Genomic DNA, 21,939 nt, shown 5'->3' on the forward strand with positions numbered 1-21,939 from the left:
AGGTGCCCATGGCCACATTTGGCTTCCACCTCCAATAATCCCTACTGTGACAGACTGGAGGAGATTGTTGGCTTGAATCATTTTGTGTGGGGGGAAGGAAGGGGCAGGTCCAGCCTTGCCCTGCCCTGTCACCCCAGCACTGCCCTGCCCTGGAACCCCAATCCCCCCAGAGCCTCTATCCCAGCCCAGCAGTGTCTGCCAGTCCCTGGCACGGCACAGGCAATGCTCCACAGCCACCTCTGGAGCCCCCAGCCCAGCTCCTGAGTGACCAAATGACCCCAAGTCCCAGCTGGGGGAAGGGCCCAGGAAGACCAAGGGGTATTCAAGGCTGGCCACAAGGCAAGCACATATCTTGACCCTACCTCCTCTTGGAATTTCCATCTCAACAACGCTGGAATCCAGTAGCTGGTAGCTCTGTCTGTGCTTCTCCATATCTTATTTGTCTTTCTCTCTTTTTGTGTCTTCTTCTAATTCTCTCCTTTTGCAAATTTTGATTAACTTAAAATTGAACGGGCTTAGAGTTTGTGAAGTTGAATGGGCCAAGTTAAAGCTCTGAGAAGTGTTTTTTGTTGATGGAATGTCATATTAAACCTTCTGCCAAAGTTTCTCTGATTTTCTCAAGTGGCCACTAAAGGCTGTTTGGTTTGTTTTGAGCTCCTGAGAATCTCTTGTTGGTATTTCTGCAGGACATCCAACTCAGAGGACACAAATGATTGTAATTCCTTTTACATGTTTTCTTGAGAAAATTGTTTGGGGGATGGCAGTCAGGGCTTGTCTGTCCTGCTTGGCACAGCCCAGGCAGGGCTTTCACAGCCACATTCCACACTCCATTTCCCAGCTGTTGGTGCCCTTGGTGCCTCTGAGTTCTGCTTGCCCAGCCCCAGGAACGCTCTCCTTGTCTGCCCATTCCCCCAGGCTCTCTGGGCAGGGATGGCCTCAGAGGGAGCTGCTGACATCCTCAGCAACTTGGAGGCTGCTGCTGAATTTTCCTGCTCCAGAGCCTTGAAGTGTATTCAAACTGAATCTATCATATTTCAAAAGACAGTGAGAAAACATGTTTTAGGTCCTGTTTAGGTTTTTTCCCCTGTTAATACATGGCTATGTGCAATCTCCAATTGACACGGAGTCCAAGTACCTCCTCATGCAGTTGGAATAGGCATGAAAATCAAGACCCTTCATGGCTGACAATGAATCTGACTCTGTCCCTGCTCCCACCCCAGCATTTCCCCCATCCAAGCCCTGGCACTCAGAGCAGCCTTGTGCAAATCTGAGCTCCCTGCAGCCCAGGCTGCACCTGCCGGTTTCAGCTCCTGGGCTCCAACTCCCACCTGCTTTCCTTGGAGAAGGAGCAGCCCGAGACACAGAGGGATGTTCATTTCTTGTCAGCCAACAAAGCCAAGGGAAGGCACAGCTCCACCAAATGCAAAAGTCCTTCTTCTGCCTGGCTCTGCCCTGCCCCTGATCTCCACAGCCTGTCCTGTTTCCTTCATCCCTCCAGTGCCAGGGACTTTGTGGGACAAGGGAGCTCTGCTCTGGCTATGGAGGGAGGTCCAAGTGCAGCCACTGGAGTGGCAACCACAACTCATCACGTTTGTGTCCTTTGAGGGCCCAGGAACTGCTGAGACCAGAGGCACAGAAAGCTTTCTCTTCATGGCCAACAGCAAAAATGTCAACATCATAAATTTTAATAAACATCAAAACCTTTCTCTCTGCTCCTTGTGACATTCCAGCAGCGTCTGACATGTCCCTCATCTACAAGGCATTGCCATACAGGAAGGATTTTAGTCAAAGGGATAAGAAGAGGAGATATAAAAGATAAAACTACAACTAAGATGCTGAGTAAGGAGTTATTTACACTTCTGAAAGACTGGGAAACTCCCTGATGCTCAAAGCATGAAGCCAGTAAAGGGAGACACATTGGAATGACCAGAGTCCAGCTGCAGGAGGAAATCTGGGAGCAACTGGAAGGACATAGATGCAGCTGATGTAAATGAAGAGACGTCCTTAGACATGGCCAGTTAACCAGGAGAGCTGGAAACACCTGAAGGAAGAGGGTCATGAAATATTAGACTGAATGTTGGTGGCATCGGTAGAGGGGAAGATCAGTATTTCTTCTCCTGCCATCAGCAGACGAAAACAGTAGAGGCAGGAAATTCCTGTTCCTGGTGGGAAAAGTTTGCCATTTCTTCAAAGTACTCAAGTGACCCAGATAATAAAGATGTGCTTATTTCTTATGAAACTAACAGGTATTAAATCCTGTGCCCCTTTCCAGGTAGACACCTGTCGCCACAGGCCCCCAGCTGGGGAATAATTAGCATTGACTCCATGACTGCAGAAGGCTGATCAATTGCTTTATTATATCATCTTATACTGTATTATACTGTACTTCTTAAGAAACTCAGCAACCCTTACAGCCAGTCCGATACAGCTGGGACCTAATTGGTCAATCCATCCAAACACCACCCAGTGTCCAATTACAAAATCACCCTTTGGCAAACAAATCTCCATGACACATTCCACACATGTGCACAACAGCAGGTGCAACAAGTGGAGATGAGAATTGTTTCTCATTTTTTCTCTGATCTTCTCCCAGCCTTCCCCAGGAAAATGACTGGGAAAGTCTGTGCCTGCTCTCTGTGGCCAGAGAGCTGCTGCCACAAGCACTGCAGTGGCAGCCCCAACATTCCCCTCTTTATTACACCACAGGGGTGGCAGCCCCAAATGTTCTCCTGTCTTTGACCCCACAAGGATGGCAGCTCCAGCATTCCCCTCTCTATGACATCACAGCCGTGACAGCCCCAGCGTTCCCCTGTCTGTGGAACCAGAGCAGTGTCAGCCTCAACATTTTCCTCTCTGTGACACCAGAGATGTGGCAGCCCCAAGTGCCCCTCTCTGTGACACCACAGCAGTGGAAGACCCAGCGTCCCCTGTCTGTGACACCGCAGCTTTGGCAGCCACAACATTCCCCTCTCTATGACTCCACGGTAGAGGCAGCCCCAGTATCCTCCTCTCTATGACATCACAGCATTGGCAGCCCCAATGTTCTCCTCTGTATGACAACAGAGCAGTGGCAGCCCCAGCATTCCCATGTCTGTGATACCGCTGTAAGACAGCCCCAACATTCCCCTCTCTGTGACACCACAGCCCTGGCAGCTGCTGAGTTCCCCTGTCTGTGACACCACAGCCGTGGCAACCCCAGTGTTTCCCTTTCTGTGACACCCGAGCAGTGGCAGTCCCATTGTCCCTGGCTCTGTGACACCACAGCTGTGCAAACCCCAACCTTCCCCTCTTTATGACACCACAGCTGTGGCAGCAGCACTAGATCAGAAGCAGCAGCCGTGGAACAACAGGGGAGCAGGGGAGGAGCAGAGAAGGAGCAGTGGAACAGTGGTGGATGAGCAGTGTTGGAGCAGCAGTGGAGCAGTGGTGGAGGAGCAGAGCAAGTGTGCTGAAACAGCACAACACAGCTTTTGAGCAGCAGTGGAGTGAGCATGGAAAAGGTGGAACAGTGGTGGAACAGGAACTACAGCCATGGAATAGAGGTGGCACAGGCCCCGCAGCTCTGGAGCTGCGGGACACAGAGCGGCTCCGAGCGCTGCAGGAGCCGGCCCCGCACAACAGAGCGATCCCTTCAGGCTGACCCAGCGCGGGGGGCAGAGGCAGGAATTGCTGCTGGGCTGTGGAAGGTGTGGATAGAGTGCATTGAAGGATGACCTGGGGGTTTGATCCTGCTCATTGTGGCTGCTTTTGTGCTGCCGGGACAGTTCCAATTTGTCTGAAGTCATGAACTAAGAAGAAACTTGGGACAAAAGTTATCAAACTGCCTTCTTTACTGCAGGGAAACACATCTGGGGAGAAGTTTCATGATTTCTGAACCAAAGTGGGTCAGTTATTGGCCTGTGGTTTTGTTCTAATCCAGGCACAATTTCCAAATTACTGCACTTTAGCGTAAGAAACGAGGAACGTGCCTCACCCTTGGGATGTTGATAATGGGTGAAGAGCTTTTTGTGGTCCTAGTGCTAAAAAAGCAATTGGAATTCTTTTCCCTCCTTCCCCTTTTCTTCCTCTCTCTGGCAATGAGCCTTCAACTCTTCCTGCAGGTCTCCTTCCCATAATCTGCTCTGGACTTGTGCCAAATGAACAGAAAGAAGACAGAGATTAATGGACCATAAAAACTTCAAGCTTTCTCCTTGTAGCCTCTGAAGTTCAAGGACTTGGAAACTTCTGCTTTTTCAACTGTTCACCACATGCCACTCCTCTAATTTTACCCGGTCATAAAACCTTCCTGTGGCCCTGTTTGGGAATTGACACTCATATTTTTCAGGAGAACCACACTGGGGTCAAAGGTTTGGGTGCTGAAGCCTGTGGGAGCCTTGCCTGAGTCACAGAGAATCCCAGTGTCCCTGGGTTTTTTTTTCCCAGGTGTATCCAGATATTTGTCCCAGGTTCCAAGAAGGAAAAAAGAAGTGGAGAAGTGGTTCCCGAGACATGTCCATGGCTGCGATTCCTGTTTGACATAAGTGAAATTAGTGAAAGGCTCCTGCTTCTCTCTTTCCACAGGGACACTGTGGATGCATCCGGGATCTCTGGTGACCCAGCTGGGAAAATATTTCAGGCCACTGCCTTGACTGTTTGCTCTGGAACTTGCCCATGGGCAAAGATTTTCCTCTGGAATGTTGCTGCTTTGTGCTCCATTGATGAGAGAGCAGAGTGTCCCCGTGGGGGATTCTTGACTAGATGGACAAGTGCTATGATCTCATTGATGTGCTGACATCATCTTGAAAAGGAATTGTGCAAGACTCCGCAGTGTCCTAATTGGGAACTTTGGCTGAGGCTTTGGCTGAACTTTGGGCGAGGCTTCCTTGGAGATCAGTGCCAGTCAGGGGGATGGAACCGGATGGCAATGGACCCCGTGCTGACAGCCCCAGGAGAACGAGCTGGACATTCACAGAGGCTCCCAGTGTGGGCAGATTGGCCCCCCAGCTTTGGGGACCCCATGGGAATGTCCCTGCTTCCCTCAGGGCTCTCTCTCAGTTTTGCAGAATCTGTTCCTATGGCTGTGCAGCCTTTCAGGAAGGATGTGTTTTCCCTCTCGTTTCCAGCCACTGTCCCAGTCACAGGGAGTCAGCCTCTTGCTGCTCCAAGGAAAGGTGCTGGTGGCACAGCCCATGTGTCACCCCCAGTTCTGTCTGCAGCACTGGCGGCTTGGACATGAGGAGGTTGCATGGGGAACCTCCCTGTGGTGAGGAAGCTCAGGTACAGATCCTGGAAGGAAGCCCAAAGGCCCCAAAGCATTTCTGCAGGAGAACTCCTGCTCCAGTGTCTGTGAGGCAGAGCAGAAGGGCTGCTCAGACTTTCCAACCTGCTCTAGGCAATTCTGCTTGGCAGGAACAAACCCCACAGATCCCTTCCCTGAGCAGCAAGAGGCCCTATGTCCATCCCAGCATCCAAAAGGGACAGTCACTGAGTCTCCATTCATCCTTGGCAGGGATGTCCAGGACCCATTCAGGAGCCCGTGGGCTTTTGTCAGTGATGCCTTGAGATGGAGAAGGTTCAAGAGCTGCTTGTCTTGCCCGGGACCCCCCCAGGATCCTTCCCTTGTGGGGTTGCTGTTGGGTCCAAGAACAGCAGGTGGCCAGTGGGGCCGGGACAGGGCAGAAATGACAACATTGCATCCCCTGGGACTCCCGGGTTCCCTTCCAAGAGCTGATCTGCACCCAGAGGGAAAAGGATTGCTCAAGAAGTCTCACTCACCCTTGAATACTCCCACCTGACCAGGGCAAAAACCTAATGGAGAGTAGAAGATGATCCTGGGCCTTGAAAAGCATCTGCTGAGGGCACAGCAGCACTGAAAGAACTGAAGCACAGAAGGGCGCTCAGGAGAGCAGAGTGAGAAAGAGAAATGGGTGTCCAGAGCAGCAGAGCAACAGGCACTGGGATGGGGCCATGTGGGACAGCCTGTGCTGGCCGATGCCATGTGGCCTGCTGAGGCTGGAAGGCATCCAGAGCACCTTGCTCTGCCAACCCTTGGCTCTGGCCAAGCTTCAAACCAAGTGCCTCCTTGCCAAAAAGAAAAAAGAGCAGGGGCTGGAAGGAAAACTGATCCCAAGATGAGTCACCAGCCTGATAAGGATAACACCAGCTGGGAAACACCAACCGACAGAGGGAGGGGCAGCTGCAGGGCCATTATCTCAGAACCCTCAGTGCATGGCTATCAGCTGGGACAATTCACACCTTCCCAGGGGCATTCAAGCACTTACTAGATGGCCAGGAGATACAATCAGCAATCAAGCAATGAGCGCAGGACTGCTTCTGATGCCTTGAATCAAGAAGCCAGATAAGAACAGCAAGCCAAGAGAAGAGAAAAATGGGGAGCCAGGGAAAAGGACCAGGAAGACCTTTTCTAAAGTGCTTGAAAAGAAGAGCACTTAAGAAAAGTAAGTTGAGTGCCATTTTTCTTATAGCTACCCTTTTAACTCCTTTTAAAATATAAGAACCAAACCTTTTAACAGCATATTATTAACTATTTTGCAACAGTTTCTACTCTATTTTTGACTGTCCAGAGGGAAAACTCTTCTCCTATAAAGAACAGAAAGAAAAAGAGCTGTGCAGCACATCCTGCGTAGGAGCTGGTCCTGGTGTCCCAGAGGGAATTGTGCATGGCTTTGGGGACAGCGGTGCAGATGGAGCCCAGGGGGCTGAGGGCCAGGTTGAGCAGGAAGAAGAACATGGGCGTGTGCAGGTGGTGGCCGCAGGCTCCGGCGCTGATGATGAGGCCGTTGCCCAGGAGGGCAGCCAGGGAGATGGCCAGGGAGAGGCAGAAGTGCAGGAGCTGCAGCTGCCACGTGTCTGCCAGTGCCAGCAGGAGGAAGTGGCTGATGGAGCTGCTGTTGGACATTTGCGCTGTCTTGGCATGGGCATCTGTAAAAAAAGTAATCCTGGACTAGTTGGGTTTCAGAGGACTTTGAATATCCCAGCACAGCTTGGGGGTGTGAAAAATGCCAATCACTTCTTTTAAAATTTATTAAAGTTTAATAAAAATAAAATGGTTATAAAAATAATAATACAAGTATAGTAATAAAAGTTAGACAATTAGAGTTAGGACAATTTATGAGACAAGAACAGCAAGGAGTTACAGCCCGGGCTGGGTACCTCTCTCTGGACAAAAACGAGCCAGAAAAAGGACCCCATTAAAAGAGAATTTACTCCTTTAGAGGGGTAACCTGTTGCATATACAAAACACTTCATGATTATGCATATATTTTATTTAAAACAAGAAATTCATATGGTACTTGTCAACAAGTTTCTGTTAATCCCCAGGTGCCTTCGAGTCTAAGTCAGGCTTGAAGAACTTTGTTTCTGTTGATAAGGAAAACCATAAATTCCTCTTCTCTGGAAAATGTAGGGGTTTCTGTAATTGTTATCTCTGTGTGAAGAATTCCTTGATTATCTTCTCCTTTTCTAATAAAAAGAAGATCTCACACACATAGTTTCTATTTTAACTACTAATGCTTAATTTTGATTACAAAACTACATTTACTATATTATTAAAATGTTAATACAGCATAACTTTCAGCATAATACATATAGTAAATAAGTGCGTAGAGGTATATAATATGGATTTTTCACAGGGGCACATTTCCCCCACTGCCTGCCCAGGACTCTGCTGCCTGGAGCTGTCCCTGCCAGCAGCTGCTTCCCTGTGCCCTGGGCTGGGCCCTGCCTGAGCTGCCAGAGCCCAGCCCAGCCCTGGGGGCTCAGCTCTGCCCTACAGAGCCCTCCCAGCTCAGGCACTGCCCAGGGGCAGCCCTGGCTCTGCAGGCTCTGATGGCAACGTCAGAGCAACCCTGAGCAGGCTGGAAAAGCAACACAGATGCTTCCTCTAAAGGCCACTGTGCTGATTTCTGTCACTGCCTGCTTTATTCAGATCTGAGAGAAAACTTGTTTATTTTTCTTCACCTGAACTGAGACGAATATCTCTGTGCATTTTCTCATCCAGGCATCCCAGAGCAGTAGATTAAAAAAGAAGGATTTTCCCTTTTATGCAGCCCCTGCCTTGCTGTTCTCCCTGTAGAATCTACTTGGAAATGTTCTGCATTTCAATGCCGTGCTGGGAGCAGTCCTGAACAATGCAGCATCCTCAGCACACAAGGAGAACACTTCCAAGCCTTACCAGCTGTCTCCTTCTGGCCAGATCTTGTCCCCCAGTGCTGTGAGAAGCACCCAGGGCTGGCTGAGAGCTGTCCCTGGCAGGCAGCAGAGGCCCTGGCCCAGCACAGCGCCCTGGGCTGCAGGACCCTGCTCTGCAGGACAGCCCTGGGCACCCCTGGCCTCAGAGAATGGACTCACAGAGTCTGTGGGCATTGGGATGTTCCAGCCTTAGGAGAACACTGCAGGAGCTGCAGCTGCATTGTCCTGCAGCCAGAGGTTCCTGTGTCAAGGGCTGGCAGTGATTGTGCCCCAGGCACTTCTCAGCACCTTCCCAGCCCTGACTGATTGAAGCTCTCTGTGCCTCTGGGCTGTGCCTGGGCTGGCTGCAGGCAGTGGCCCAGCCCTGCTGGGCTGTGCACAGGAGCTGCCAGGACACACAAAGCCTTGGGCTGCTCCAGGCTGCTCCTGGGGGACGTCTTGCACCACAGCCCTGCCCTGGGAGAGAAATTCCTTTCTCCTGCTGTCCAGTCTGGGCCTCCCCAGCTGCCCTTGGGGCCATTATTTCCTTCTCATGCTTATCTCCTCTAGGAAGAAAAGCTCCACCATCTCTGAAACCACCCTTCAGCCCCTCCCAGGCTACTCCTGTTCTCTCCTCAGTCTCCATGCCACTGAGCCCAGAGCCCGCAGCCTCTACCTGCTGGTTGTGTGATGAGGCCTCCAAACCCCATCCTGGGAGATTTTTGGGTCCTCTCCAAGGTCTGTGAAAATGGAAAAGTAGTGGTCCAAGGTATTTTCTGCCAAATCTTGCAGTGGCAGAACAAGGGTCAATATCTCTAAATTACATGATGTAGCTGGGCGTGTGTAATCAATTCCCATCTCTTAGAAGTGATACAGTTTTCTTCTGTTAATTGACCAGTTTTCTTTATCTCTTCCACAACCAATCTTTCCTGCAGGAAATATCTTCTCTTAATGGGCCATTGAATGTCCCTGCAGGACTGAGAAAAATTACATCATCCCATTGTGAGATGCTCCGCCCAGGGGGAGGGGCCAAGCATTCCTGCCTGTTTATAATCTCGGACTTTGAACACCATCGGCATCCATTTCCCACTGCATTCTCAGTGGAGCAGCTTTTCTTCTCTACTGGATTCCCAGAGGAAGATTCCCAACAACACCACCACTGGACCTTCAGAGGAAAACTTCACCCTTCTACAGGATCATTGCTTCAACGCAACCACACCTGTCATACTGCAGGAGGACTGCAGCCCCCATTTCCTGGGACTGCTGCCAGCATCCTGACCCACAGGGTGTCAGGTCGTATTCTGACTCAGTCAGTGTTTTTTTTTTTTTTGTTTCTCCAATAGCATTTGTATTTTAAATTATTTTCTAGGAAAGAACTGTTATTCCTATTCCCCTATCTTTGCCTAAGAGACCCTTAAATTGAAAATAATAATAATTTGTCAGGAGTGAGTGGGTTAATATTTTCCATTTCAAGGGAGACTCCTGCCTTCCTTAGCAGACACCTGTCTTTTCAAACCGAGACAATGCCCCAGGACACCCAGGCAGGTGAGGAGGAAGTCACTGCCCCTTTCCCCCCCTCTCCTGCTCCATCTCCCAGCCCAGCATTGCCCCCGGCTGCAGGACAACCCCGCTGCCAGCGCCGACCACCCAGGGATGCACTGGGGGCATCTCCTTCCCCTTCCCTCTGGCATGGAGGCAAATCCCATCCTGTCCTTGTTCTTCCTCCCCCAGACAAGGAGCTGAAGATGGAGACCAGGGAGGACAAATCCCCGCAGCAGAGCCTCATGGAAGAGGCCGTTTCGAGTGGTTCCACAGTGCTGGAATCCAATGGGGAGGAAAAGCCCCAGAGATCCCGCAGGAGGAGCGGCTCCAAACCCAACCCAGGGTGCTCTGAGGAGGAGAGACTCAGTCTGTGCCAGGAAAGTGGACAAAGCTTCAGCCAGATGTCGGAGCTGGTGGTGAATGAGCAGCTTCGTGATGGGGAGAAGCCCTACAAGTGCTTGGAGTGTGGGAAGAGCTTCAGCCGGAGCTCCAACCTGATCCGCCACCAGATGATCCACACTGGGGAATGGCCCTCCAAGTGTGGGGAATGTGGGAAGGGCTTCAGGTGCAGCTCTGAGCTCATCACCCACCAACGCACCCACACCGGGGAGAGGCCCTACGAGTGTCCTGAGTGTCAGAAGGGGTTTCGGATCAGCTCCCATCTGATCCTGCACCAGCGGATTCACACAGATGAGAGGCCCTTCCGCTGCCCTGACTGCGGGAAGGGCTTCAAGCAAAACTCACACCTTGTCACCCACCAACGCATCCACACCAGGGAGAGGCCCTACGAGTGCTCTGAATGTCAGAAGAGGTTTCACACCAGCTCCCATCTCCTTCTGCATGAGCGGATTCACACCGAGGAGAGGCCCTTCCGCTGCCCTGACTGTGGGAAGGGCTTCAAGCAAAACTCCCACCTCATCAGCCACCGCCGCATCCACACCGGGGAGAAGCCCTACGAGTGTCCCCAGTGTGGGAAGAGCTTCTCCAGGAACTCTCACTTGATTGAACACCAACGGAGGCACCAGTAAGGGAAGGCCTGCAAATGCCCTGACTGCAGGAAGAGCTTTGTGCACTGCTCCTGCTCCATCCCCCATTGGAGGACCCATGCTGGGAAGAGCCCTGGTGATCCATGTTCCCTGTGATCCATGCTGGGAAGAAACCTGTCTCTTTTCCTGCCCCTGCCAATGACATGACCTGGGACCATAGGATATGGCGCTGTCATTGCATTCACTCCCACCTCAGGTCATTGCCAGGGGCAGGAAAGGGACTCTCTCTCTGCCCCAAGGAGAAGGGCATCCATTCCAGGTAGGAAGAAATACGTGGCTGGGAAGAGGCAGTCGGTGGTGATGTACTCCAAATAATTTTTCTTATCCCTTCTGTGTTCAATATTGTTTCTGTTCCTGTTTGTTCCTTATCTCATTGCTGTTCCCATTAAACTGTTCTTATCCCAGCCGGGGATCTTTGCCTTTTGTGCTTTCCATGGGAGGCGGGAGGGCAGCGAGCGGCAACGCAGTACTACCGGGAGCAGGAAATTGGGGAATCCCATTCCTAAACCCTGGCTCATGGAGACTGAACATCCCAGCTGGTGCCAGCCCTGGTGGCCATGGCAGCAGCCTTGGGAGCGGGTCCCTGGCTGGGAGCTGTGGGAACCTCTTCACTCTGGTGCCCAGGGACAGGAGTGGAGGGAGCGGCTGCGGCTCAGTTGGGGCAGGCTTAGGTTGGATCTCAGGAAAAGGTTTTTCCCCAGAGGCTGCTGGGACATTGACCAGGCTCGCCAGGGAAGGGTCACAGCTCCAGGGCTCTCTGCGCTCCAGCAGCGTTTGGACACCGCTGCCAGGCCCAGGCTGGCATTGTTGGGGTGTCCTGTACAGGGCCAGCAGCTGGACTCGAGGATCCTGATGGAAAACCCGGATGGCTGGGACTAGGGGTCCCGGGTGTTTTCTGTGTTGAGGAAAGCAGGGACTGGGTGCTGGGAAAGGCAGGAATAGGAGTCCAGGGGGTCTGTGGGCGAAGGAAAAGGGGGCTCTGGGGGCTGAGAGAGGCGGGATGGCCGGGAAGGGGGTGCAGGGGTTGTTGGTGCCGGATAAGGGGGTGCAGGGTGGAACCCACGCCGGGAATGGGGGTGCGGGGGGATGGCGGCGCCCAGGAATGGGGGTTCAGGGGCCCCTCGGTGCTCCGGAATGGGCGATCAAAGAGTCCCGGTGCCGGGGGTCCCTCTCACCTCTCGCCGCCCCCCCCGGAGCCCCAGGGCGCCCCCAGCCCCAGCGCTGGAGCCATCGCTCTGCTCCGCTGCGGCCCCGCCCCCAGAGCCGCCTCCGGCCCCGCCATTGGCGCCGCTCTTTGCTGCCCGCCAATGGCAGCCCGAGGCTGCAATGACGTCACCGGGCACCGGGCAGATCCCGGCGGCGCAGGGCGGGAAAGGCCGAAGCAAAAGTGCCCGAGGGAGCGAGGGGGGAGGGGACGGGGGAATTCCAGAGAATTCCCCGGGATCCCCTCCTGGCATCCCCCGGCAGCTCCTCGGCCGCTCCCTGCGGGACCCCCGGGCCGGGCTGGGCTCAGCTGCCGGGCCCTGCGCTCCAAGCCTGCCTGGAACCCGCCGGCTTCGGCCCGAAGCGGGGCAAGCCCCGCCATCCGCGGATCCATTTTTTCCTGCGGCTGCGGCTCCCAGCCCCGGCGGAGCAGGAGCGGGCGCTGGGACTGCGATCCCTGGCTGGCGATCCCCTTCTGTGCCTCTCGCTCTTCTCTCCCTTTCCTTGGGGCGATCACAGATCGCAGAGCGGCTGCAGAGCCCCGTGCCCAGGCCGGGTTTCCCAGCAAAGGGAGGCCTGGGGGTGAGGTGCCCCGGGCTGGCCGGGAATGGGGGTCCGGGGGTGGCCGGAGTCAGGGAAACGGGGGATCCAGGGGCTGCCAGAGGAGGAGAGCCGGCAAAGGGAGTGCAGGGGATGTCAGGGCAGGATAAGGGGGTACAGGGGGTCCTGGAAGTGGGGAAGGAGCTGCGGGGGGGTCCCGCAGGACCCCAGGAATGGGGATTCCAACGGGGTCCCAGGGGGGCTCCCCGAAGCCCCTCCCAGAGGGGAGCAGGAGCTGGGGCAGGACTCTGGGGAGAGAAAAGGGGGTGAGCCCGGCATGGGGGGACATGGGGGAGTCAGACGCGCTCCCAGGGGGGACACGACCCCCGGACCCTCCTCCCCTTCTCCCGCAGGGGAAGCTGAGCCCCAGCCCAGCAGACGAAGCCCAACACGAAGCCCCCGAGCCCCGGCAGCATCTTGGGGGGCGTCCGGCTGCAGCTCCGGGGGCGGGAGGGGCAGGATCTGGGAAACGGCAGCGGCTGCCGGGAGGGACCGGCGTGGGCTGGGACAGGCTGGGATGGAGTGGGACACCGGGATACAGCGGGACACACCGCACCCAGGACTGGGACCCACAGGGAGCAGGATCAGAGCACACTGGGACCCAGCAGGACCAGAACTGGGGCAACAGGGATCATAGTGGCACCAACCGGGATTGACTGGGAGTGGCTGAGAGTGACTGGGATCATACTGCTGGAAACTGGAACCTTACTGGGCTGAGTGGATGTGACTGGGAATGACTAGGAGTATGCTGAGGTCATCTGGGATGTACTGGGAGTGTCTGTAACTGTACTGGGAGTGACTGGGAACACACTGAGAGCAACTGGGAGTGACTGAGTCTACACTGGGGGCAACTGGGATTGATTGGGACCATGCTGGGGAAGACTGGGATCATAGTGGGCTCATACTGGGATCATACTTGGAGTGACTGGGTCTATGCTAGGGGCCGCTGAGAGCAACTGGAATCATACTGGGAGTGACCAGGATGATACTGGGAACATAGTGAGTGTAACTGAAAGTGGCTGGGAGTGACCTGGGGGGAACTGGGGGAACTGGCTGAGCTGGGGCTCAGGGCTGTTCTCCCCCAGGGCTGCCCCGGGTCCTGCTGCCACCCCCAGCCCACAGAGCCGAGGGACAGGGGACAGGGACAGGGCACAGCCGAGGGACAGGGGCGTCTCAGAGCCGGCCGGGCAAAGGGGTAAAAGGACGTCTCAGTTCTCAGGAATGGGAGTGCAGGGGGGTCTCAGGGTCACAGAAATGGGGGGGCAGGGATGTGGAGAGGTAGAAGGGAGTTGTAGGGAGTTGTGGAAGAGGGGACAGTGGGAGCCACGCCGCTCCAGCGCCTCCTGAACTCGCAGCACCCTCCTGTCCCCTCCTGTCAGGGAGTAATGCAGAGCCAGAAGGTCCCCCCTGAGCCTCCTTTTTTCCCAGGCTGAGGCCCTTTCCCAGCTCCCTCAGCCCCTCCTGGTGTTCCAGCCAGGGTAGAATACTAGTGCTACCCCAAGAGCAATGGATAGGCCTGCCAGGGGTGCCTTTATCACCACATTTGAAGCTTTCCTAATACTTGGAGAAATACTTGGAAAGTATTGAAATACTTGAAAGCTCTCCAATACTTGGAGAAAACTCTTCAGAAAGCACCAAAGTCAAGTCAGTAGCTCAAGTGACGATCGCCTTTGAAAGTCGCTGCTGCTCGGCCCGGCCCCGCCCGGCCCGGCCCCGCCCGGCCCCGACGATCGGGTGCCGTGGGTGCCTGGTAACCGCGAACGCGGCAGCGGCGGCGGCTGTGACGTGCGGGGCTGCTGTGCTGCGGAACAGCTCAGTGGCCACAGACCGCGCTCCTGGCTGCTTGTGCCAGCCTGGGCTCGTGCAGGCGGCTACACTCGCCATTCACAAGCGAATTGTTCGCAGAGCATTGGTCTCTGCAAAGGAGTCCTGAACACGCAGAGCATTGGTCTCTGCAAGGGATTCCTCAAAACGCAGAGCGTTGGTCTCTGCACAGGATTCCTCAAAACGCAGAGCATTGGTCTCTGCAAAGGATTCCTCAAAACGCAGAGCATTGGTGTCTGCACAGGATTCCTGAACACGCAGAGCATTTGTCTCTGCAAAGGATTCCTGAACACGCAGAGCATTGGTCTCTTCAAAGGATTCCTGAACACGCAGAGCATTGGTCTCTGCAAAGGATTCCTCAAAACGCAGAGCATTGGTCTCTGCACAGGATTCCTGAACACGCAGAGCATTTGTCTCTGCAAAGGAGTCCTGAACACGCAGAGCATTGGTCTCTGCACAGGAGTCCTGAGAGCTTGGTCTCTTCTAACTATTATTAATGTTCAGATTTTTAGCTCCTGGTTTCAGTAGGATCCATCTCTGAATTGCACAACATAGCCATATAGTTCAAGTAAAGCCCAACTAGAGGCCTGACAATACTAGCTACTTACACCAAACAAGCATTTAGCTACTTTCAAATGCTATAAAATTTTTAGCACCAGTATATGCCTTGAATCTGCCATGAATTGGGTTCTGGATTTTCAGAGTTCCATTGTTGCTCCTTCCAGTTTTGTTGAGGCTTTGTCGCTCATCTGGGATATCCTCCCTTCAAAATGGCTTCTGGATTCCCAAAAAAGACACCGACACCTTGTCCTTGGTCCAGGGAAATGCTGAAGTCTTTTACTGTAAGTAGCCACTGGGGCTGTGTTAAGGCTGGAAATTCCCCTCGCGTCCCTCCTCTCCCTGCCCCTGTTGTCCAGCAGCGCTGTGAAGCTGCAGACCCCCTCCCCACCTCTTTGTGCCCTGCTCCTGTTGGTGGGGGCTGTCCTGGTGCAGTAGGGAATGCCGTGTGTTGCCTCAGGCTCTTGCCTGGCTGTGCCACCGGAGCCAAGTTAAAGCAATGTGCAGCTGAAGCCCGGAGCGTGTGTTCTCTCCCTTTCCCTTTGCCACAGCAATTCCTTCTGTCAGGCTGGGCACTCACCTGTGCTGCTCTCACCAACCTGCCCTTGGGCACCTGGGCATGTTGGTGGGGGGAAGCTCAAGCTCTGCCCAGAGCCTTGAGGGACACGGCTGGTCCCAGCTAGAAGAGGTTCCAAGCCAGCTGTTCTCTCTCATCTCCTGTGTGGGCGCAGATCCAGCCCTGCAGGCAGCGCTGGAGTCAGGGCCACAAAGGTCCCTTGGGGTCTGGAGCTCCCTGGACTGAAGATGCCCCACTGCTGAGGCTCTGTCAAGGAGATCCCTCTGTTTTCTTGTCTGGAGGGGCCTGTGAGCCCAGACCGAGAAAACAAATGCTGATGAACAGAGAGAAGGAAAACTTGGACACATTTCTGTGCACCTCACTCTTGCTACAACGTTCCTTTCTTGCCTCTCTTGGACTCACACAGCAGGGACATCTCCTTGCTGGGAGTTCTGAGTGTTGTGCAGGGATGGGGTTAGGGGAGTTGTGAGAGCTCCTCCCCACTCTCTGAAAAGGTCACTGCCTCAATCCAATGAAACTGAAGAGGAAACAAATGCCCAAAGAGCAGGTGGGAGTTCACAGGACAAACACTCTCTGTCATTCAGGATAATTTGAGCAAGTCTGGCCCTATCTAGATGGTACAGATCTTGGAAGCAAAAATAATGACCTTTCTTAAGTGATCTTCTTTTTCATCTACTTTTGAAAAGGTCTTCTTGGTCCTTTTTCCTGGCTCCCCATTTTTCTCTTCTCTTGGCTTGCTGTTCTTCTCTGGCTTCTTGATTCAAGGCATCAGAAGCAGTCCTGCACTGATTGCTTGATTGCTGATTTGTTGTATTGTGTTTTATTATGTTTGGTTATACTGTTGTTCTTGCCTATGTTCTAAGAATGGTTTGTCCCTGTTACTCCCCCATATCCCTTTGGTTCAACCCCTGTCACTCCTCCCTAAGCCTGCCCCTTGACTCAGCAGAACTGCTGAGTCATTCCTGAGTCCCCTCCCTGGTGCCCTGTCCATCACTCGGCAGCCCATTCCCACCACCCAGAAACTTCCATCAGGAGCGTCGAGTGATTGGATCAGTACCAGGGACCCCTCCCCTACTTTCCCCTAATAGGTTGTTATCCCTATCCATCCCCTTGAAAGCCACTCCCCAGTTCTACCCCATTGGTTGTTCTCCCCTTCCACTCCCCCCTTTATAAACTGTTGCAGAGGCCCTCTCGGGGCTCTCGTTGGTTGGCTTCTGTTGAGTTTTGATGGAGCTCCTGGAATTTCTAATAAAACCCCGACGTTCACCCCCAAAGAGAGTCAGCCTCATCCTTCAGTGGGTTAGCCGTCCGGTCACTCCTCTGGAGGCACTCCTGGAAAACCCTGCGGGGAACCGAAGGCAGTGATTTCCACCGTCGTCGTGTCACCTGGCCAGGTCACTCGAGCGGTTGCCGAGTGGACACGACGGCATGAAAGAGCTCGTGTAGGTCAGGCGCAACCTGCAGGCAGAGCTGTGAACCCAGAGCAGTGACACTGCTGTGCCTCTGTCTTCATGCCTGTCACTCTGGTGGCTCTGTCACCTGGCAGCCGTTCCCTGCCAAAGGTGCTTTTGTGTGGAGGTTTGAACAGCAGTGCTGGGGCCCTGGCAAGTGCGATCTCAGTGCTGTGATCCGGAGGCTTGTTCATACAGAAGGGTTTAGGACATGGCATGGAAGGGAGGAAGCCTTGCAGGAAAACAGAGGCTCTTTCCAACAGCATGCTGCCACCTCTTAGCGCTGTTCTTCTCCTGACTCGGTTGGAGAGGCAAAGGTAGAGGGCAGTTCTGAGCCAACTGATGTTTCTACACCAGGCCAGAGGTGCAGGAGCTTTTTGGGTGCAGCTGTTTCCTCATCTTCTTTTTGCTGCTTAGAGTCAGTTTAACACTTTGTCCTATTCTCAAACAGTGGGAATATAGAAACCTAAAGAGGAATGTCCTGAGTTCCCTAGCTCCATGTTCCTTAGAAGGGACTTAGGAATTATTTAACATCATTAAAATTTAGAGTAAAAATTATGGTGGCCTAGGGCAGTTCTCTGGATGACCCAAGTGACACAAGAGCTTAATGCCACTGAGATAGGTTTTGCAAAGTGCACTGGTGCCTTTAAAATGCGACATATTAGTAGAAGTTAGTGTTCATTTTAGGGTGGAATAGGTAAACTGATGCCCTTGAAGGGTTATAGGAAACGGTTTTTCTTCTGCCACGGGGATGGCACTAAATGTCCTGTGCTGAGCTAGTTTCTTTTCCTGCAGGATTATTCCCACCAGCTCGTCTGCCTGACTGAAAGTGAAAGGATAGTTGTGCCAATTCGGGCCATTGGTGGCCGAACTATCCTGACCTTCCCTGAGCAGCTGGACTTCTCGGCCTGTCCAGTCAAGTACAGCACCCAGAAGACTCTGCTGGTTCGCAATGTCGGTAACCGGGCAGCTCATTACCAGCTGAGCACCCAGAGGTGAGGATCTGTCCTTGTGCAAAACACCTTTGGGTGATAACAGGGCTGGGAAAGAGCAAAAAAAGGAAGCAGAGCGTGGCAGCTGCTGCCCTCTCTTTGTGTTGCAGTCCTTTCTCCGTGGTTCCGACCACGGGAACTCTGGGCGCTGGCGACAGCATGCGGGTGACAGTGGGATTTCACCCGCTGACGACCGGTGACCATTCCGGGTGGCTGTGCTGCAACACCGGTGAGTGCTGGGCCCTGCACGGGGCACAGGACACTTCTCCATCATCGCTCCCTGTCCCATCCCATGGGGATTGTCCCATCCCCCTCCATTCCCTCCAGAGGTCCCTCCCCTGTTCCAGCTTTACCCCAAAGAAAACAGAGTTTTCTGTTGTGTTAGCAACTCTTGTGTTGATAACTGTTTTCTGTTGTGTGATCAACTCTTCTGTTGTGTTTATCAAGCCCCTTGGTGTTTAGGGGCTTGATAAAGTGGATCCCCTCTACCAGGGCTAAGATTTTTGCACTCCTGTTTTGCTGGGAGTTGCTGAGTGGAGGAAGGAGGAACCCTGATTCTGCACGACCGTGAGGCTGTGCCTGGGTGAAGTTTTGTTTTATTCCTGGGCAGTGCTGTATGCGAGGTGTGAGGTTTCCATCAGACTCTCTCCAGTGCAATGTGTTTCTTGCACACCTCTGTCCCGGATGCTGCTTCTCCATTGGCTTGTCGCAGACCCTTTTTCTATGTTGCCCTTCCACATATATTTAGTTTCTGTCTAATAACATTTCCAGGCCCTCGAGTTCCTGTTTGGTGACAAATCAAGACAAATTTTTCCTCGTCCCCATTTCCCAGGCTGTTCAAGCTGTTGCAAACATCTGTCATAATCATCTATCTCACATCTATCTCGCATTTGATTTCTTGACTGAGGAATCCCATTCAGTCTTCATGTAGAAGCTGTTCTGTACTTATTGATCTTTGCTTTGTCCCTTTTTTATTGAATTTGCAATGCTCCAGCTTGGGTTTTGAGATCAGAACAATATAAAATATTTCACGACTAATGCGGCTGTGGGTTTGGACATGGAGATGATGATGATTTTCACAGTGTTCATTTTGTAGTGGTTTGTGATATTGCAGAGCCAGGCTGGTTGTGTTTCCTCACCTGTGTCCCCTCCTGCTGTGGGCTGTCACTTCGCTTGTTCCTCTGGGCCTCCTTTTGCTGCCCACATGCCCCCAGGCGTATTTGCTGGTCAGCAACAAGGGATGCAAGGGATCAGGAGAGACAGGAGTCTCGTGGGATGCCCAGGGCAGACCCTGGGCAAGCCAGGACTGAACTGGGCTCCTCAGCATCACCTGAAGGACTTTGATGCAGAAATCACGGTGATCTGAGTGGGTCACTGGAGCACACTGACAAATCTCACTGTACATGCTGTCAGCTTGGGGTCAAATATGCACAAACACTCTCAGAAATCAGGTGTTTAAGGAGGTGCCCAGGACATCCTCACGCTGTACGCCCAGAGCTGTCAGGATGTGATAAATGTACTGATCCATGGAACTGCTCATTCAGCTAAAAGCTGTGACACTTTCTTCTGTGACCTGCAGTTTGCTCTGGTCCTTGTGCTTCCATCAGCAACTGAGCTGAGCAAAGACTCCCCTTTGCTTTGTTCCAGGTGAAGAAACTATCCACACAGAGCTCCACGGAGAAGCTGGAGCTGTCCGTGTTGGGTTGAGCACAAATTCTGTGGAGGTTGAGACGACTTTCATCACCATGTCCAACCACGCTACCATGTTCATTAAAAACAGGAGTAACGTCACGGCTCACTTCCAGTGGAAGACTTTTCCTACTGAGGAAGAGGAAAATAAAGAGAAGAGGAGGTTGGTCTGACAGATCCATTTCAGTGAGATACACGGCCCACGGCTAAAACTGACGTGTGGCCTCAGGGGGGTGTTGGTGCTTTTGAGTGCTTTAGGCCAAGGAAACCATGCCTGGCTCTCAGGTGTGTGTCCCTGCTGGCTTCAGGAGCTCAGCACTTAGCATTCCATTCCACTTCTCCAACCAAGGATGGCATTTTGGCAAGGAAAGGTTGGTTGCAATGACTGGATTTCCTCAAGTTCTCATTGGGCTTTTGCCTCTCTGATCTTCTTCCTCCATGGCCTGGCAACATCCTTCAACAGCTCACCCTCTTTCCAAAGGTGATACACCCTCTTTTTTTCCCTTAGTTCCTTCAGAAGCTCCTTGCCCATCCAGGCTGCTTGTCTTCCCTGTCAGCTCGCCTTTCAGCACACAGGGACAGTCTGTTCCTGTGCCTTCAAGACTTCTTTCTTGAAGTATGTCCATCCTTCCTGGACCCCTTTGTCTTTAAGGGCCGTTTCCCAGGGTTCTCGCCAAATCAGTCTCTTGAACAGGCCGAATCTGCCCTCCAGAAGTCCAGAGTGGAAGTTTTGTTGATGCCCCTCCTTGTTTCACCGAATATTGAGAACTCTGTTCTTTCACGGTCACTGTAGCCCAGACAGTGGTGAACAGATGAAGTTCATTTAGTCATTAGGGAACTTCCTGGTGATATCCCTGCTGTACCTGGACCCCAGGGAGGCAGCAGACTGCCCTGTGGAATGGATCCAGTCGATCTACAGGGCCCTCAGCTCCCCTTAGAAGGGAGTCACCTACTAGCACTACCCTTCTTTTCCTCTTAATGCTTGAGGCTGTGATCTGTGTGACAGAGCAAGTGCAGCTGGGAGACTCTCCAGGCAGAATTTTTTCTGTAGTGTCATCTGGCAGAGCCTCTGGAGCCAAGCCTCATACCCATTCTGTCAGGGCACCTGGGTAGGTGGTGGGGGTCAGGACGGAATTTTATGACCTCCCCAGCAGAGACCCATTTCCATTCCCCACTGTCTCCTAGGTCTCCTCCTTCTGCCTGATGCCAAGAAGGGCAGGGCTCCTCTGGCTCCTGCTGAGCTTCTCTCAGGGTTGGACGGCTGTAACTCCACCAGTTTATTTCTGTGACGCTCTCCCTAATGCTCCTCAGCCTTTCCACTTCTTCCTTAAGCTCTGCCACTGGGCAGAGCAGATCATTCAGCTGCCCACACCACACGCAGGTGTCTTTTGCACTTCCTCTGGTATTAACACCAGGCTCAGACCCTCCCTGCAGCCAGGGGCCTGGACAGCTGCGTCCTTCCTGGGGGGTTCTGTTTGACTTAGTGCACTCCTGCTGGCAGCAGCAGCAGCAGCAATGGCTTTTCATCATTTGTAAACCATAGCTGGGGCAAATAAGAAAAAGCAGAAAGAAGAAATCCCTGCCCCTGTCCCTGTCCCTGCCCTGCCCCTGTCTGTCGCAGCCGCCCGCCCATCGATGGCTGGGCGCTCCCCGCCCTCCCCCATCGCACTCCCTGCCGCCGCCTGCAGACTTTTCCCCCCGGCCCAGTCTCTCCTCAGCCAGTTCGCACAGCGGCAGCGGCGGGAGGGCCGGCAGCGGGCCGACACCCAGGCAGCCGGGGCCTTCGGCCGGCAGGGCGAGAGCCCGCTGCAGAGGCAGGGCGGGCACGCTTAGCGCCCTCCCTTTCCCAAGGAGCTTGCTCCTCGGCTCTCGCCGAGCCTTCTGCTTTGCCGGCCTTCCTTCCTTGCTGCTCAGGGCCGGCCCCGGCCGAGCCTGCGGCGGGACGGCAGCGGGGGGAGCGGCTGAAGGGAGGGAGCCACATTCCACACTCCATTTCCCAGCTGTTGGTGCCCTTGGTGCCTCCGAGTTCTGCTTGCCCAGCCCCAGGGACGCTCTCCTGCCCCTGCACGCTCAGCCAGGCTGAGATGGTCACTGATGGTTTCTCTGTCAGCCTCTCCCAGCCCAGCCCAGCTCCCTGCAAGCTCTGCCAGCTGCCCTGAGCTCTGTGCAGCACCAAGGGCCTCTCCCCAGCACAGCCCAGCCGGCTCTGGCCCCACAGCTCTGCTCAGGCCAGGCTGCTCTGGCCACTGGCCCCACGGCCTCAGCCCCTGGCAAGGGCACAGCAGCAG

General features: G+C 53.7%; 1 protein-coding gene and 1 long non-coding RNA gene across 2 annotated transcripts in view; both read left to right on the forward strand.

Annotated features, from left to right (window-relative positions):
• Positions 1-21,939, forward strand: part of LOC128821200 (zinc finger protein 208-like) — a 1,118,338-nt gene that overhangs the window by 244,298 nt on the left and 852,101 nt on the right. The window contains exon 5 of the mRNA XM_054002161.1: positions 10,079-10,735. Within this exon, the coding sequence (XP_053858136.1) occupies positions 10,079-10,735 (657 nt within the window). The remainder of the gene's footprint in view (positions 1-10,078; positions 10,736-21,939) is intronic.
• On the forward strand, positions 17,886-19,695 carry LOC128821222 (uncharacterized). Its single transcript, XR_008441050.1, has 3 exons — positions 17,886-17,965; positions 18,073-18,191; positions 19,610-19,695. It is a non-coding gene; the product is annotated as an uncharacterized LOC128821222 (long non-coding RNA).

The sequence above is a fragment of the Vidua macroura genome, chromosome 36 (genome assembly GCF_024509145.1).
Source record: "Vidua macroura isolate BioBank_ID:100142 chromosome 36, ASM2450914v1, whole genome shotgun sequence".
NCBI lineage: Eukaryota > Metazoa > Chordata > Aves > Passeriformes > Viduidae > Vidua > Vidua macroura.